We start from the raw sequence: 16,554 nt of genomic DNA on the forward strand, positions 1-16,554 counted from the left end.
AGAAAAGTAAAGGAAATGCATGTCAGAGTATAAAGTAGATAAAGAAAAAAGAAATAAAAACTTTAATTCTTCTGGCTTCAGGCCTTCTAACAAAAGAAAAGTAATCCTGACTGAAAATTGTTTGGACCACTCTTCTCACAAATGACACACCACCTTACACCGTAACATGAACTCCATGAGTCGCAGCAGATATCTGGAGACCTGTTCACAGCCACCTGCTGGGTAAGTTTCTTCAAAAGGGGTTACAGCTTTCTTAGTGCTCGTGAGGGAACCACAGCCTTGTGAAAGAAGTCAGGGTGTTGTGGGAGATCCCCATATGGCACCGGCTGTTCCAACCAACTTTATCAACTTTGGTAGATCCATACTCATACTTGCTAGCAATGGTTTTTGTGGGTTTGTTTTTTTTTTTTCCCCCTCCCTGCAATTTGAGAATGGTTTTGAGATATAACCTTATTGTCTTCCTGGCTACTTTTTGCTGTCTCTTCCCCTTTCCGTGAGAATCATACAGAAAGATCGATGCAATGAGCTTTCTTGAAAGCTGTCAAAACAGTTCTGAATCCTTTGACAAAGTCAAGGCGATTCACAGTAAGGCATAGCAAGACAGAGGAAGATCCAATGCAGAAAGGCTATGATATGATTTCGTAATAAAAAATGTGACTTTCATTGCAAAGTAAAGAGAATTTTGTTATATTGGATCAACAATTCAAGCAGTAGGAGCTAGAAAAAATAGTTTGTGATTGCAGCTTAGAGGTTTGTTTCCCCTTTGGAGGAGGGGCAAAAAACACTTTGGGTCCCACCACAAATTTAGACTGAACCTATGCTGTGAAGAAAGATGTTATGAAGATTTTTAAATTTTGTTGAGGGAAATTTCAAATTTTTGTCAGTTTGATCTGTTTTTTAGTTGGAAGAATACTGAAAACAAGGGGGGAGAAAACCTTATTTGCTGTAAGTAAAATAATAATAGAATACTGTAAGAAATATTTCATTGAATATTTTTTCCTTTATACAATATAGAAATGCAGGCTAAGATAAACTCCAGAAAAAGTTCACAAGTCATTAATCATTAAAATTACAAATAGCAAAACCAGAATAACCAGAACTAATAATTATTAGCATCAGATTATGGATGTTAGAAATATTAATGGATTGAGATGAGCAAATTTCTAAGTGTCTACTTCTCTCTGAGCCTCTATGCTCATCTTCACATTTGATCAGAGACCTTAGATACGGAACTTCTCCAAGCTCTCTAAGAAAGATGCGTAATTTTTACAGAACTTTCCCTACCCCCCTCAGACTCAGGATGCTGTTTGCAATCTCCCCAAAGCATTTATATCTATCTCCATTTGCTCAAAACCAATGATTTGTGCAACCTTCCCAAGGTTTATAATCTCAGTTGGAACAAAACATGGTACTGATGTATCACCAGGCTAGCATCACTAATTGACATTTTAAGCAATATCACTACACAGCATATCATTTTCCTTTCTTGAATTGAGTGAAAAACTGAGCAACTTATTCTCAAAAGAAAGGTAAGTTATAGAAGCACCATATGAGAGAGACAGGGACAGGACACCCTTATCTGCATTCCACATAGCACCTAATGGTGCAGGAAAGATTTCAATTTAGAAAATTACTAAGTCACTTTAATAATTTCTTTAGAGTTTGAGTTTTGTGAATAATAAATGATCTAGATGGAAACAGAAGATCATTAGCAACTGTTAGACTATAACTTTGTCATCAGTCTCAAGTGAAATTATTCTGTTAACAGTTATACTTTCTTCATGAAGATTGCATATGATGTTCATAAGCATGGTAATTTTACATTCCGACCCCTCAAACAAAAAAGCTCAATTGAAGTAAAGTTCAAGAATGTTAGAGGTATAAGCAATAGCAAAGCTTGAAGTCCAGAAAAATTAGAAAGCTGTGCTACTACAGCAAATCAGTGACAATAAACTCAACAGTACTGTTTTAGAAATACACATCACTTATGATCAGTTAAAACAGTTCTTTTCAAAAGAGCAACAGCAATACATCTAGTATATTGAGTTCAAGAAGTACTTTATTGTAGACGCTCTACCCATATATAAGCATCCAAAATATTAACTTTATGCTGTTATTGTGTATGGAGAAAAAAACCCATTATAATTCAAAACTAATGCAATCTTTTCCTTTTTAGAAATCACATAGGGAATCCAAATCAAGAACTATCACATTAGCCAATTATATATGTACATAGAATATTAAATATTTTCAAGTGTTGCGTGTTATTAAAGACATTATCCAAAGCTACAGGTTTTTAGAATAATTACAACTTCTGTTCAAATAGGAATGAGCTATATGTGTTAGAATATGCTGTTAAAGATTGGACCTGGAGAGAGATTTGCTGCATCCACCAGGAGAGAAAAAAAATAAAAATAAAACCAGGACAAATTCAGATTTAAGTCAACTGAAATACTCTGAATTCAATAATTTCAATGAGTACTCCAGTGTGGATAAAAAAATAAAATAAAATCTTCCATATGTTATCTAACAAAATCACTTTATTTTAAAAGCTTTCCTTCATCAAAACCGATATCTTAATGTAAAAATGTAGAAGTACCAAACAGATTCCTGAAAAGTATCACTGTGGTTTGGAATGTTATTTTCTTGACCTTTCCAAAATAATTTTGAGCTTATCTGAAAAACAAATTTGTATCTTATTTTTCTAAAGTTACCATAAATGAAGAAATATCAGTTCACATAGCTCAACTATAGAGCCCACTATTCAAGTATTTATCAACAAAAAGCAATTTCCAAGTAGCTGCCTTGCAAGTGTTCAGGGATAATAGCTGGACAATTCATCCATAAAATTAAGCCAACAATTCCACCATAAGTTTCTTGACAGACTTCTCATACCTGAAAATGTCAGCTAAACATTATTCTTCTTTAGTCAAACAATAAAAGTTACATTACACAATGATTTCTTAATTCATCTGATTGTGCAGCATTCATCTGCATTGCGCTTTAAGGTCCGGGCCACCTCTTTTAGAGTAACCGAGAGTCCTCTGCAGAAGTTAACTTTAATATTATGATAATGATTTAATACCTTAATGTCACTTTAGAACATTAATGTATATGCAAAATCAAAATATTTCAACACAATTTGAAGGGCTATGCTTTGCAGAATAACACGTGAATGAAATTCTCTGTGTGTTTATAATGCTACCTTTAACATAGGGTTATAATGAGTTACTTTCTTAGGCCTGCCACAGTGAAACTTCACTCCTCCACATCTCAGCTTTTGCAAGAAAACCATCCAGCTGCTGTGGATTTAAAAAGATATGAAGATTAAAAAAAAAAAAAAATCTGTTCCTGGATAAGTTATTAGACCTCTGTTTGGTTGGTTGGTTGGTTTTGTTTGTGTGTGTGTGCGTGTGTTTTGTGTGTGTATGCATGCATGCATAGCAGGGAAGGGGGAGAGAGAAAAAGAAAAAAAGAGATGGTTTGGGGGCAAGGAAGACTTTTGAGAAGGAGAAAGTCTTCAAGAGCTTTCTTTTATTTATTTATTTTTCAGCTGAAAGCTCAGGCTCCTCTGTCTGTGAGCTGTCTTCCGTACTTTTTAATGTTATTTCTACTTTTTATAAGATGGGAGTAGGAGAGACTTTTCACCTCTGTTTTAAGGACTCAAAACTGAGACACCCTCTTTCTTTTAATTCAAACACAGATATATTAAAAAAAACCAACTCAAAACTAAAAAGCATAGGTATTTACATGCACAGAATTTCAAATGAAGTCCTAAGCCGTCAGAAGAGTCTCATATTCTTGATATGCCTTGATTGCTGTAAGGGCAAGGTTGTTTTTTTACTAAAAGCACCCTCTATTGTAGCTGTACATGCTATTATTGTTCCATTACACCACGGATATGCTCAATTCTCTTTTTGCAAAGCCCAAGCTTTGTTCACTCAAAGGGTAGGATTTTCCCATAGGCAAAAAAAGTTCTTTTCTCTGAGATGTGTCTGTAAATGAGATGTTTCAACTCAGGAATTATAAAGGAGGAAACTTTAGAAATTGTCCAGCTACCTCAATGTCTAAGGTCTTGACACCAAAATAGAGGGCAACTAGACTACTGATGAGCGTGCTGCTCCACATGGATGCTGCTTCCTTTCCTTCCCACCTCCCCTCACGCCCCTTCAGTGAATATTTTTGTGGTTTTTGATATATGTTTATGAGGATAAGGTGTCCAAAAACAGTGCACAGGATTTATCAAAGGCCTGTAGTGAAAATATTTGCAAACCAGGATATCTATTGCCTATCCAATAAGCTCAGTTTTCAAAGAAAACAGAAAAAATCTCACCTCCTCAGTTTTATTTCAAATTACTATTCTACTCATTTTTTACTTTCATAGAGTGAGAGATGTGCACAAGTGAGTTACAGAAATAAAGGAAGGAGAGGGGCCCCTATGAGAACATCACAACAGAAATGAAACATAATAAAAATGTGACAGTGGGCAACTGAACAGACAAAGATAAAGGAATCTAGAACAGATAGAGGCAATGGAGTTTGTTTCATTTCAGATGTGTTTTGGATTGCACAGAGTTTCTACTAATTTAAAAATAAACTTGTATAGAAGTAAAAGTGCACAGTGCCGGAATTATGGGTGGCCACAGAAGGTGAACCTCTATAAATCTATTTGGAGGCAGGAGTTAATAAACTAAGGTGTCTGTGCAAATTTGGCATAGTGCTGTCCCAGATATGGAGAACAGTCAATCACAGAGATTTACTACTAGACCAAAAATGAAGAAAAAGGTGAAAAAGAGACCATAAAAGAAGGAGAGTGGATACAAGGGACAGGAATCCAGGAAATGCAGAGTCTAAGATCATAATTAATGAGAAATTGAGAGCGAGGTGGAAATACTTGAGAATCTATTGAAAGGAAGCAGCATGAAAATAAAAGTGATTTTAACTGCATACTTACAGCACAAACAGCAAAAGAGGCCAAATAGATTGGAAAGCTGGGAAGTGAAGAGATCAAGCAGTAGGCTTAAACAAAAGAGAATACTTTTCCCTCAAAGCACATAACTCAATTCAGAAACTTGTTGCCACAGGTTATTGTGAAAGCTAAGATGATAAATGTTTTGAAATGGGACTGGACAAGCAGGTGGAAGATAAATACATTACAGTCCAAAGGAAAGGTGCAGTGGGACCTTTGGTCTTACACATTGTAGGAGATCTTCTGTTTGAAAGTACATTTCAAAATATTAATGAGGACGTAACTCGACCTTTCAGTTGCCTTTATTTGCAAAAAATAGCTTGTCCAAGAAAAAAATACAAAATAATTGAGAGGCTGAAGTCAAGGGAATGTGTTATGCCACTTTTTATTCTCCAGAGATACTGAGTTACTAGCTCAATCGCTTTCTACTGTATGTATAATTGTGGCAGTAAGAACTGCCTTGACCATCCACACCTGCTGATTCTTGTTAATTTCCATATTGCTTTGATAGATAATTGATACATGACACATTATAGCTCTGAATATTTCAATTAATTGAATGTGTGTCTTTAGATTGGCAAATCAGGATATTTCACCAACGTACATTATTTCAAATAGGTCTGCAAATTACCAAATGCTGCTGTTTCCGTTAAGAAGATTTCCCACTGATGTGGACTTCTGTCACCCACTCAATGTGATGTTGAACTAAGTCTTCAGCAGTGACATCCAGAAGTTATGAACTACTACTACATACATAACAGCTGTGTCTTCAGTTTGATTATGATGGACCACCTCCTTTCTCAACTCCAGCTAAATCAATGCAGTTATTACCTAAGCTTTGCAAGTAGAATCTATGTTTTTGGGTTGAGCATCATGAGTTTGACAGTTAGCTCTGTTTACTGATGATTAATGACTAGTATTTGGACAAAGGTAAACAAAAATTCTCAATAAATTGGAAGAGAGTGAAAATTGCCTGGGGCCCATTACCAAAGAAAGAGTGTAATATATCTAGCCAGAATGTGCACTTCTAAAGCACTAAGCTCGCCAATTAGAATACAGAAATGACAACAGCTACAGGCATTAAAGCTTGTGCCTTTGTTACTGCATGAGACAAATGTTTGAGCAAACTACATGTCTTGCCTTTGTACTGCTGCCTATAAACTCTGACTTTGTGCCCACCTTCCTGCTTCATGAAGTATTTTCTTGACATTTATTATTAATAATAAAAGTTAAGAAAAATGAAAGTAGCAGCCGTATTGATTCAGCAAAGCAGCATGAGCATATTTAATAGCCCATGCCTTTCACCTGATTCACATATATTCAATTTCTCTGAAGTCTGATTTCTTTAATTATACTACAAATCTAAAAAGACTTTTTATGTTATCAGATACTAATTATATTAGACAGATTGCCATTCATCTGCTTATAGCAATATTTATTTCCACTGCCATCACTTAACATCAAAACAGTATTACCCCATCATCATTTACAGTGGAAAAAATACTACTTTTCTGTATGATTTTGTGTCTAGGTTGGTCCAGTTAAAGGCATGAGACACTCTTTGCTTGGTTTGTATAATTAATATGTACAAATACTTTGCTTACCCTTAATCTCAAATTATGATAAACTATGCCTTCCATTTTTAGGTAAGCTTCTCTCTATGCTAAAGCTGTCTAAATCTCCTCTGAGTTAGATAACTGAAGATAACTTCAGAAATTGAGAGAATTAGTAGCTTGAGTCCCACTGAGAGGGGGATTTCATAGGGGGAAAAAAGGAATAGAAGCCAGATGAAACTTTTGTAACCTTAATAAACAGAAAGACAGAAAATCTGTTGAAGTAGAAATGAAAAAGGAAAAAATCTAGAGGAAATCACAGTATGGATAAGAAAAGAAAAGCTGTGAATCAGGTTACACTCCCCTGCCTCTGTAGAGGATACCTTCCATTGATGTCCTCTGCCTTCTCACACACGCTTGCCTGGAAAAACTGAATCAGCCATAGTATCTCCCTAAACTTGGATATGTGATTATCATTCTTTATCTCCATCACTGCATCTCCTCTGAGCTCGAGAGTTTCCTAGAAAAACCATTAGTTGTTTAACAACTGCGGAGCTGGACTTCCAGAAGTTCCATTAAGGCAGTGGCTACTGGCACTCAGGGCACTTATGCCTTACTCATTACAGATGTGGTTGGTCACTCTTCCTAGACCTTACTTCCTTGACATGCAATTTAAAAGAATCTCTTGTGAAGAGATTCTCTCTTTATGCAGATTCCTCCCCTCTCCTCTCCCACATCTTTGTGAACATACCTCCCCTTATGTTAAATCTGGCATGTATTTGTATTAGAAACCTAACATTCAAGGTAAGAAGGCATACTTATGTGATAAATCAGCTCTAACAAAGGAGTAGGACAACAAAATTACATCAACACATTAGGCACAGGGGAAGGGATGAGAAATCAAAGGATGCTCCAGTCATATTTAGGAAGATATAGAAAAAAAATTACATCCTCTATTAAATGGAAGAATGCATCTCAGAAAATGATGAAAAGTAGGTTTGCTAGACCCGAGAGAGAGAAAGAGAGAGAGAATATTGTATAATTTGGGGCGGATTATGTTTCACTAGAGACATTTGTGAATGTAATGAGCTAAGGAAAGGGTAAGACACTGCTTAAATTGATCTATACAACTGATTGTGCTACACTTGATAAAATAATTGTGTCAGTCTCTTCTGTACTTAAAATAACAACTCTGAAACGCAGTAAGTTGTAAGCACTAAACATCATCACATACTCTGTCACGCTATTCTCATTGTTTCAGAAACCTCGAAAGCGCCTGACATTTACCTTCTCTAGTTCTAACACTGGAATTGCAGAAATGCAATTAGGAAAACTCTGGTACTCATAACAGAAAAGGTCAGTAATGTGCAAGCTAAACCTGATAACATGCTGAATGTGCTGCCAAACATAACAGAATGCCTTCCTGCTAATGAATGATTTTACAGACTGCCATGAAGCTGTTGCAAGATAATCAGATCAACAGGGGGCATGCCACTATGTGAAAGACACATAGGAGATCGTGAAATATTCTTTGATAGAGGTACACTGCAAAGTCACCACTGACAGAAATATCTACCGTTATGAAAGGCCATATTTTCAGAAATAATCACATAAATAAATTGGGCAGAAAACCGAAACGACAGAAGTTTCAACATTTGGTAAGCACAGAAGCCATTACCTCATCAAAGGCAGTGGTCTTTGTGCCTGCAGCCAACAACCAATACAACACCACCTCTGGGATGTAAAAGACATTTCTTCTTTTTCTTTACTTGTAGTAATCAATGTAAGTAGATGTTAGAGGGTTTAGTTTTTCTGTTTGTCTTTACTACAGAAATACACAGCAGTACAGGCTCTGTGTTTCTCATGCAAAGACCTCCTCCTTACTTGTGCCACTAATCCTACATAAACTAATAGTGAACTTTAAGAAAAATGAAAAGTAATCTAAGGGGTTCTTTTGATAAATGACATTTAATCACCAGTGCCAAAAAATAGCTCATTACTGAAAGCTGAAAGTAGCACTTATTAGCAGTTTTCTGCCAAATACCTAAAGGCAGGTTAAACTTTTAGTGAAAAATGTTTTTGAGACCTTACAAACACCAAAGAAATGTGTATTTGTTATATCTGAATTCATCATGAGCAAAAAAAATCTATATAGTTCACATGTCTATTTACAGACTATAATTTGTATTAGATAGTTTCATTTTATTTTGTCATAGTTATAAGAAGTTGCATTTTTTTAGAAACTAGAGGGAAAAAAGTACCGTCATGAACTACAGTGGAGCTTTTGCCTCTATATTCACTTAGGTTAAGATTCAAATTACAGAACTCATAATCTTCCAGGACTTATCGCATACATAACTGTGATAAGAGAACATTATGTTTTGAGACTGCTAGATCTATATTGCAATGCTGTATTAGAGGCAAATGCGAACTTTGCATTATAGTTTCTCCTATACCTGAGTTATATCAATCTATTTCATGATCAATGTAAAAGCCAGCTATTCTTTTCATGTGACACATATTGTTGCCTAATTAATTAAGGAAAACAAATCAACTGTAATTTAATGTGAACATTCCTATTTTTTTATTTTATTAGAAGTATCATGAATTTAGGACATGACATATTTTTGAGGATTGACTGTAATGATAGGCCAGACGATGATCAGCCAGCTTGTATAAACTGAATTTTCTCAGTAGCAGGCTATAACTTGTGTGAAGAAAAGTATCTGATGTCCTGTCTTTGGTGGTCTATAAAAAACTAAACAAAAAACCTGAAGCACCCGTCTGTCTGGTATTTCCATAGTTCTCTTCATATATCCTTTTGTAACCAGCTTTATCTGAACAGCGTGTGCCTGAGGCAAGTATTTATAAAACAGTACTGACATACTGCAAAACATTTTTACAGGTGCTTACTTTGCAAAAAGTTCACAACGTAAGTGAATATATTTTGTTCCAACTGTATGAAGAGAGGCATGCCAATAAAAGGAAGTAAACACACTCCCCACAACTAGATGATAGCATCAATAAAACTGCAATTATACTTCCAGCTTTTGCTTGCTCTTCTTTCGGTAATGACCATAAGCAACTGATTGTATTTTCTTGAAATGCTACATATGCATAACATGCACCAAAAAACTAATGAGAACGCACTCACCATGTACTATCAGGACATATTCTGTGCTGTTTCGGCCAATAGGATTTTTTGCTTCGCATCGGTATGTGCCATTGTCTGTTTTGTTTAGGAAACTGATGCTTAGGACCCTGCCATTGACAACCATTCTCTCTGGATCTGGTAGTTCTCCACCGTCCTTTGTCCACAGTACTGGTTCTGGCCTGTTGGATCCAAAGCAATGCATTTAATCAGATACATGAAGCATGTATATGCAACATATACATCAGAAACATATAGCATCAGAAACTTATGAATAGTAACCTGCCATCAAAGAATATTCAATGATCATTTTCAGTTACTGGATACAATGAACTGTTGCTATTACGACTTCACCATCCCAGATGGGAACTACTAAAGAAAGTGAAAGAAGAAGCAGGGAAGAGAAACAAAAAAGGAAACAGAATGGTACTGGAACAGGCCAAGATCTTTCCTAAATTAAAAAATAGTTCTTGCGAGGTTTCAGGGCCCACATTTCGCCAAGATGCTTGGCAAGCTAAGTGAAAACAGCTTTCCGTTTGTGTGATGAGCAATATGGTCCTATGTGGCTGACAGGCATCAGAAATCATGCAAGCAGGCTGAGGTAAATGTAAGTGGTTTGTAAATGGATTCTAAAATTATTTAGGCCATTCACATTCGCAAGTGCACTTGCATGCGTCGAGCGTTTTTCCTGAACCAGGCATATCAGTCTCAAAGTAGCACATCTTACACACAATCTAAATTTGTTTCTGTTGCTGCATTGTGTCACAGCCCATCCCTTTTTCCACCCTTTCTGCACCCTTCCCTCAAATAATTGCTTGTTACACATGTTATCACAAGCAATATAAGATTTGACTTAAAATCCTGGATTTCCTTCTTCTCTGAAACCTTTCCTCTTGTGCCTCATGAACTCGCATCAAAAAGGCCAAAGGCAAAGCACTGACAGCGATAACCCCCAGACAAGTTAAGAGCACCGCAGAGAAGGGAACTGGCCATCTTGCAGATTCACATATACCTTCCCACTGGCAAGCAATACCTAACTCTTTCCTAAAGCATCTCAAGAAGCTCCACAGTTCATGAGATTTGCCTAACAGACAGCAGGATGTATTTATCACTAGTATGCAGTCTCTACTTACATGTAACAAGATCTACTTTAAAATTTGCAGGAGGGAAATCACCAAAAAGACAGGTCCGTGACTGGGAATGAAAAGTTGGCTTACTGAATCCTGACTATCTGACAAACAGACAGAGCATCTCAGATCCTTAGATACTAGTCACTAAAGGAAGATATATACAGCCTGGGGATTCACTGCTACATTACTTGTATCTGGTAGCTTTGTACACTATAACCCAAATATCAATCCCTTTCTTTTGGGTACGCTACTTAAGTAATTTCGGTCAGAAGCAGTTCTAGATTTGCACATTTATTTGGTAGGCGAATGTTACATTATAGTTTCCTATCGAAGCATGCAGTTGTATGACTAAGTAATAAAACAAAATATAAAACGCTGTTATAAAATCAGCAGATGCCAAATTAGTCACTAGTCTTACTCAAGAAATACTTAATTTCATTCATTTAAGCAGGTGTTTAAAGCCTATTAAATATAAGTGTTAAGAATAAGAATTAAACCTAAATACCTAAGGAGAGACATTTTGCCAAAATGTGGCCTCATGCACAGAAAAATAGTCCTAATGACTGCAATGACATGGCTTTCTTTTTAAGTTAGGCAAGACATGTAAACAAAGTGAATTTTTCTGAAATGCACTTACTGCTGTATAATTTATATTACTTTTTAAAGTAAAAATATTATAACTTATGTTTCTCTTGAAAGATAACAGATATTTATACACATTTTAGTAATATTTGGATGACACCTTGTTAAATTGTTGTTGAACTTGTTACCTAGACTGGCTATTCTCTGAAGTTATGATTCTTTTAGAAAATCATATACTAAGGGAATAAAACAAGATTCACATAATTTTAAACCAAGGATTAAGAACTATCAGTGTAATGGGCCTTATTTATACCTTACCGTAAATATGTCTTAATACTCTTCCTAAGTGCACTTTCAGGAACTGGTATCTAAATACACGACAGACAATATACACACTTCCTTTCTGCTTAATACGAGCCGGGAATCTAGAAGTCTATGCTGTTGCAGAAATATTGCCCTACAGAGTTCACAACATTAAAGTGCGATTTGCTTTGATATGTTAAGGTGGATTTGTTCAATTTTCTAGCAAGCTCCTCATTGTTCCCCATTTACCATCTTACTGTGAATCTGTAATCCCAGGAGTGGAAACTCTGAAACACTTCTGCTACAATGTGCACCATTACCTTCAGAAATGGCACGTTAAAGCAACTTCTGTGCAGTGGTAATTTATGGAATTTATGTTTTAAATTGAAATTAGATGGCATATCCTAGGGGAAAACCCATAGGATAACAAATAAGTGTGAAATGGAGCCTTACATATAAATTATTCAGGGACCTTTGTCACATTGTAATATACCAACTCTGGTCTTATACAGAGTGCTTAGCTATGGTTGCAAAATGATGGTGGCAGAAAAATCACGGCTTAGAGACGGGCAGATCTACATACTCTGGGTGTCGGGGAAGCTGGTAATTAACAGTTAATATTAAGCTATCCTGTGCTGGCTTAGTGGCACAGTAGAGCAATTCCTGGGCAGCCAGCCCACGGTCAACACATCATGGTGGCCAGGCACAGCTCTCACTCCATCTCACCGCTCTCAGGGAGGATGGTGCCTAAAGCAGCATTTCTGTCACAGCCACAAAATTAAATTTTGCCTGCAGTGCTGAGAAGCTTTGAGACACTCTGGACTAAAAAATTCATTAGTTAGGCAGAAGTGAGCTAAGAACATGAGACATGCTGACGCACCCAGGTCAGCACGCTGCTGCGGTCAGCGACCAGGGGAGCAGCTGTTTAAGGAAAGCATGTGAGTGTGGCCATTTTCTGTGGTCCGTTCCCCCTGTACTCTGCCAGCACCCACAACCATTCTATTGGTAATGTTGGAAGGCACATCTCTTGTTCTCTTTTGTATCTACTTAGTATTTAGACCTGTTGCCTATGAATATCTCTAATATCTTTTTGAATCTGCTTATACTGTCTGTCAACCCAGCCTCCTGTGGCAATGAATTCTGGAAGTTCCCTACCCGCTGTGCAAAAACATATTTACTTTTATCTGTCTTACACTGATCTCCTAGCAGTGGCAATGGATATTGCAGGATATGATAACTAACGCTTCTGCATATTATAACCTTGTTATAAGTTATGATAGCCTTGTACTTAGTAGGCCTCTCTCTCTGTCTTTTTCTCTGTTTGTTTGAATTTGATACCTTCTGAGATTATTGGCAGGGAAAAAAAATTCACAAGAAAAAAGGGTAAAGGAACCATAAATTTAAAGCATATTGGCTATTCCTTGATAGTTGCTTTAGTACCTTCATTGTCCAAAGCACAAATGCAGCTGAAACACTGATGGGGAAGCTTTCCTTCTGTGACACAAGGCACAGAGAAGTGTGAATTCCCCATAGTTTGTCCTATTGAAACATGTTCATAGGTACAGATCCAGACAGAGGTTCTTTCTCTTAGCCAACATTTTGAAAGGGTTCTGGCTCAACTGGGGGATATTTAGGTTTGACATTCTAAAACACCATGCAAATATGTACACTCCTAATATTGGACATTTTTCTCCATTGCATACATCTCCAATATTGCAGAATTTCAGCTTTTCTTCACATACTAAAGAGTTGCCTTAATGCTATCTATTACTGTATGGACTGGAACAAACAGGGTATCCCTGCACCTTGCATTTCTGCTTACTTCAGCTTGAATCACACTTACCAGTTTAATCCCCATTTTTCTCAGACAATCCTGAAAACATCTTTCTTGGAGCACAATAGCTATAAAGTCAGAATGAGCACTGTGGCCACTAATGCAATTGCACGTTACTACCTTCACACATTTCATGGCACAAACAAGCTCACTGACCTGCTCTGTCCTAACAGGCAGGTACCAAGGCAGTCACCCAGACAACAAGTCTGTCCTTCCTTCTTCTTCTCTCTCTCTTCTTTTTTTGGTTTTGGTTTTTTTTGGTTGGTTGGTTGGTGTCCCCCCCTCCCCCCTCCATCATGGGTGAGAGGTGCTTTTCTATATCCCCGGTTTAATCCCTCCCATATGGATGCAGTTAAGTGGAAATGAGCTGTGCTACCACTCTACCACTGAGACCCTTCATTGGGTTGAGGGAGGTAGCAGAGCTGAAGCACCAAGATGCTGTTTTCTTCCCCAAAACACAGCTCTGCTTCTGGCTTACCTATTCTAATTTGCTCCCAGTGTGACACCTTTTAAAACAAAAACAAACAAATTAAGCATGCTGTACCGAAGAAATTCTTTCAAAGACACAGCTCAACTGTGACAGCCCATGCTATTTCTTTGGCTAGTATGTATTGCTTTTACTGATTTGGCTTTGCATGCAGCTGCCCACAGTGGCACTATCAGGACTGCGTTAAACTGAAAGAAGCCAGAGATACCAATCACAAGCATAATAAAAATCCTTTTATGATCAATGACTTCTCTGCCAGCCCCCCAAAAGAAATTTGAACTCTATACTCTCCCTGAAGAACTGCTAAATGGGCTTAGATTTTGGTACAATTTATGTTTAATCCCAGTAGCAAGGCCCAGAAGCTTCAGTAGCTGACTTGCTACTGAAAGGAACTGGTTTCTGGTATAAATTGTTTTGTTAATAGTCTTCATGTTAGCCTCAAAACTTGATATAAAAAGCAACAGAATTTGGTATTCTTTCCCAGACAAACTGAAATGGGACTGCAATGAGGATATAAAAAAAATGGTATCATGTTCCAGGATGATTCATGTTTTATACTGTGAAACAGGAGTTTTCTTGCAAGTAACTTGACAAAGAATTTGTAAATAAAGCAAAATTATTTTCTAATCCTGAGGCTAAGAAACCTTTTCTTCCAAAATATGTCAGTGAGAAAGCTAAGGGCGAACTGGGATGTGTTGGAAAAAAAAAAGTTTTAAAAAAACCAGTCAGATTTGATTAGAAAAGAACACTTGGGCACAGACTTACCTTTTCAACAAGTGCTTATGTAACATGAAAGTCAACAGTTAATATTTAAGTCCACATTAATATTTTTTATAATCTAGGCTTTTAAAAGTTACACAGTAGTATTTTAAAACAAGTTCGTTAATTTTCCCTCCCTTTCTCCATCCTTAACCAAAGGACTATGATGTTTCACTGCATTCCTATAATCCTCCTTTCTAGCGATATTTTTATATCTAACCATTATACTTAACTTAGCCTTCATTTAAAAATGATACATAGATCTATTGTATCACCTCTTCTTTCTGAACAAAGTGAATTTAAGCAATGCAATCCATTCTCACTTGCAAGTTCTTGGCTCTATTAATTTTTGTTGTCCTTTTCTGATTTTTGTGTACAGAAAGGTCATGTACAAAGTGTTCTTCATTGAGACCTTAGCAAACAACACTCAGATAACTTACTGGCCCATAATACTAGCACAGGATAACCTTTTAATTTCCATAAGATCACACTCAAAAAACCCCCAAACAACAACAACAACAAAAACAGTGCCCGCTTTTTACATACTTATTCTCACTGAGGATATGATCATCCATCTGGGTATCTAAGCATCCTGTCAAAATTTTGTAGCCAATGTGGATAAAAATAACAAAGATGGAAGAAGGATTTGTGGAATACTAACAAAACAAGTAAATTCATTATTTTGAGTATGGCCCTCTTGAACATTGCCTTTTACTTCTCCAAACAGGATCAAAAACATAAAAGCATAAAACATAAAAACATAAAAACCATAAAAACATAATCTAGTGGAAATGCTCAAATGAGTAATGGAAAAGGTATCACCACATTTATCAGAGCATTTTTTGTTGAAATCCTGGTGCAATGTTAAAAGTCATCTAAGGGAATGATTGCTTCATTAATTTGAAACTTACAGAGTTTCTCTGTATTGACAATCTGGATTTTTAGCTTTGTCAGTTAATCATCCAGTTGAAAGTTTAAATCCTGAGGGAACTTGTTGTTTATATAAAGTCTCAGTCTGATGAGTCATATTGGGATGAGCTGGTTTGGGAGCACTTCATCTATCAAAAACATCAATATCCAAAGTCTCTAGCCTTTCCTAAAAGGCTTGGATAGATGGTTTTTATTTTATGAGATAAGAACACTTTGTGATTTTGTAGTTCTGCAAAGCCTGAGTAACCCTCATAGAGTGTTCTTCTCCCCAGAAGAATTAGTCAAGAATATCATAAGTACCTTTTATGAAGTTCTCTTTTTTTAAGAAGGAAGCTTTGAACATCTGAATTGACTATTATATTTGTTTACACTTTTCTCTTTTAACATCTCAGCAGACATAACGTAGCCTAAGAAGATTTATGGCGCCCTACACCAATGTTTTTAAAATGGTTAAGAATTAAATTACCAGCATATGTTGAAAATGAGGTGGCAACAAAATATAGATTTCTACTTTTTATATCATCAAAATTTGACAGGAATTCACAGCTATAAAGACAACAGGAACAACAAGAAATGTTGATGACAGTTGCAGTGTATTATGCCTTTGAAAAAGTTGCTTAAAAGATAAATTTAAAGAGGTGACAGGAATCTCAAACAGTGTTAGTATTCACCATTTACAGGGGAAAAAAAAAAAAAGAGAACACCAAAAAATAGAAAAAAAAAGATAGTAGAAAGGGAAGAAAACAAACAAAAAACCCCCAACCCTTCATCCGTTATCTTCTGTCCTGGATACAGATAAAGCCTTTCTTTTGTCCATCACAAATGCACTTGGGTGGCAGTCCTCCCTGTCTGTAGC

The 16,554-nt window shown here is 36.4% G+C and overlaps 1 protein-coding gene across 3 annotated transcripts in view; it reads right to left on the minus strand.

The window, feature by feature from the left end:
- CADM2 (cell adhesion molecule 2) overlaps positions 1 to 16,554 on the minus strand; it is a 702,605-nt gene that overhangs the window by 64,858 nt on the left and 621,193 nt on the right. For all 3 annotated transcript variants that reach the window (XR_012777775.1, XM_075516406.1, XM_075516421.1), the window contains one exon: positions 9,677 to 9,855. Coding sequence is in view for 2 of the 3 variants with exons in the window: in XM_075516406.1 (XP_075372521.1) it covers positions 9,677 to 9,855 (179 nt within the window). In the remaining variant the exon portion in view is untranslated. The remainder of the gene's footprint in view (positions 1 to 9,676; positions 9,856 to 16,554) is intronic.

Source organism: Mycteria americana, chromosome 1, assembly GCF_035582795.1.
Source record: "Mycteria americana isolate JAX WOST 10 ecotype Jacksonville Zoo and Gardens chromosome 1, USCA_MyAme_1.0, whole genome shotgun sequence".
Taxonomy (NCBI): Eukaryota; Metazoa; Chordata; class Aves; order Ciconiiformes; family Ciconiidae; genus Mycteria; species Mycteria americana.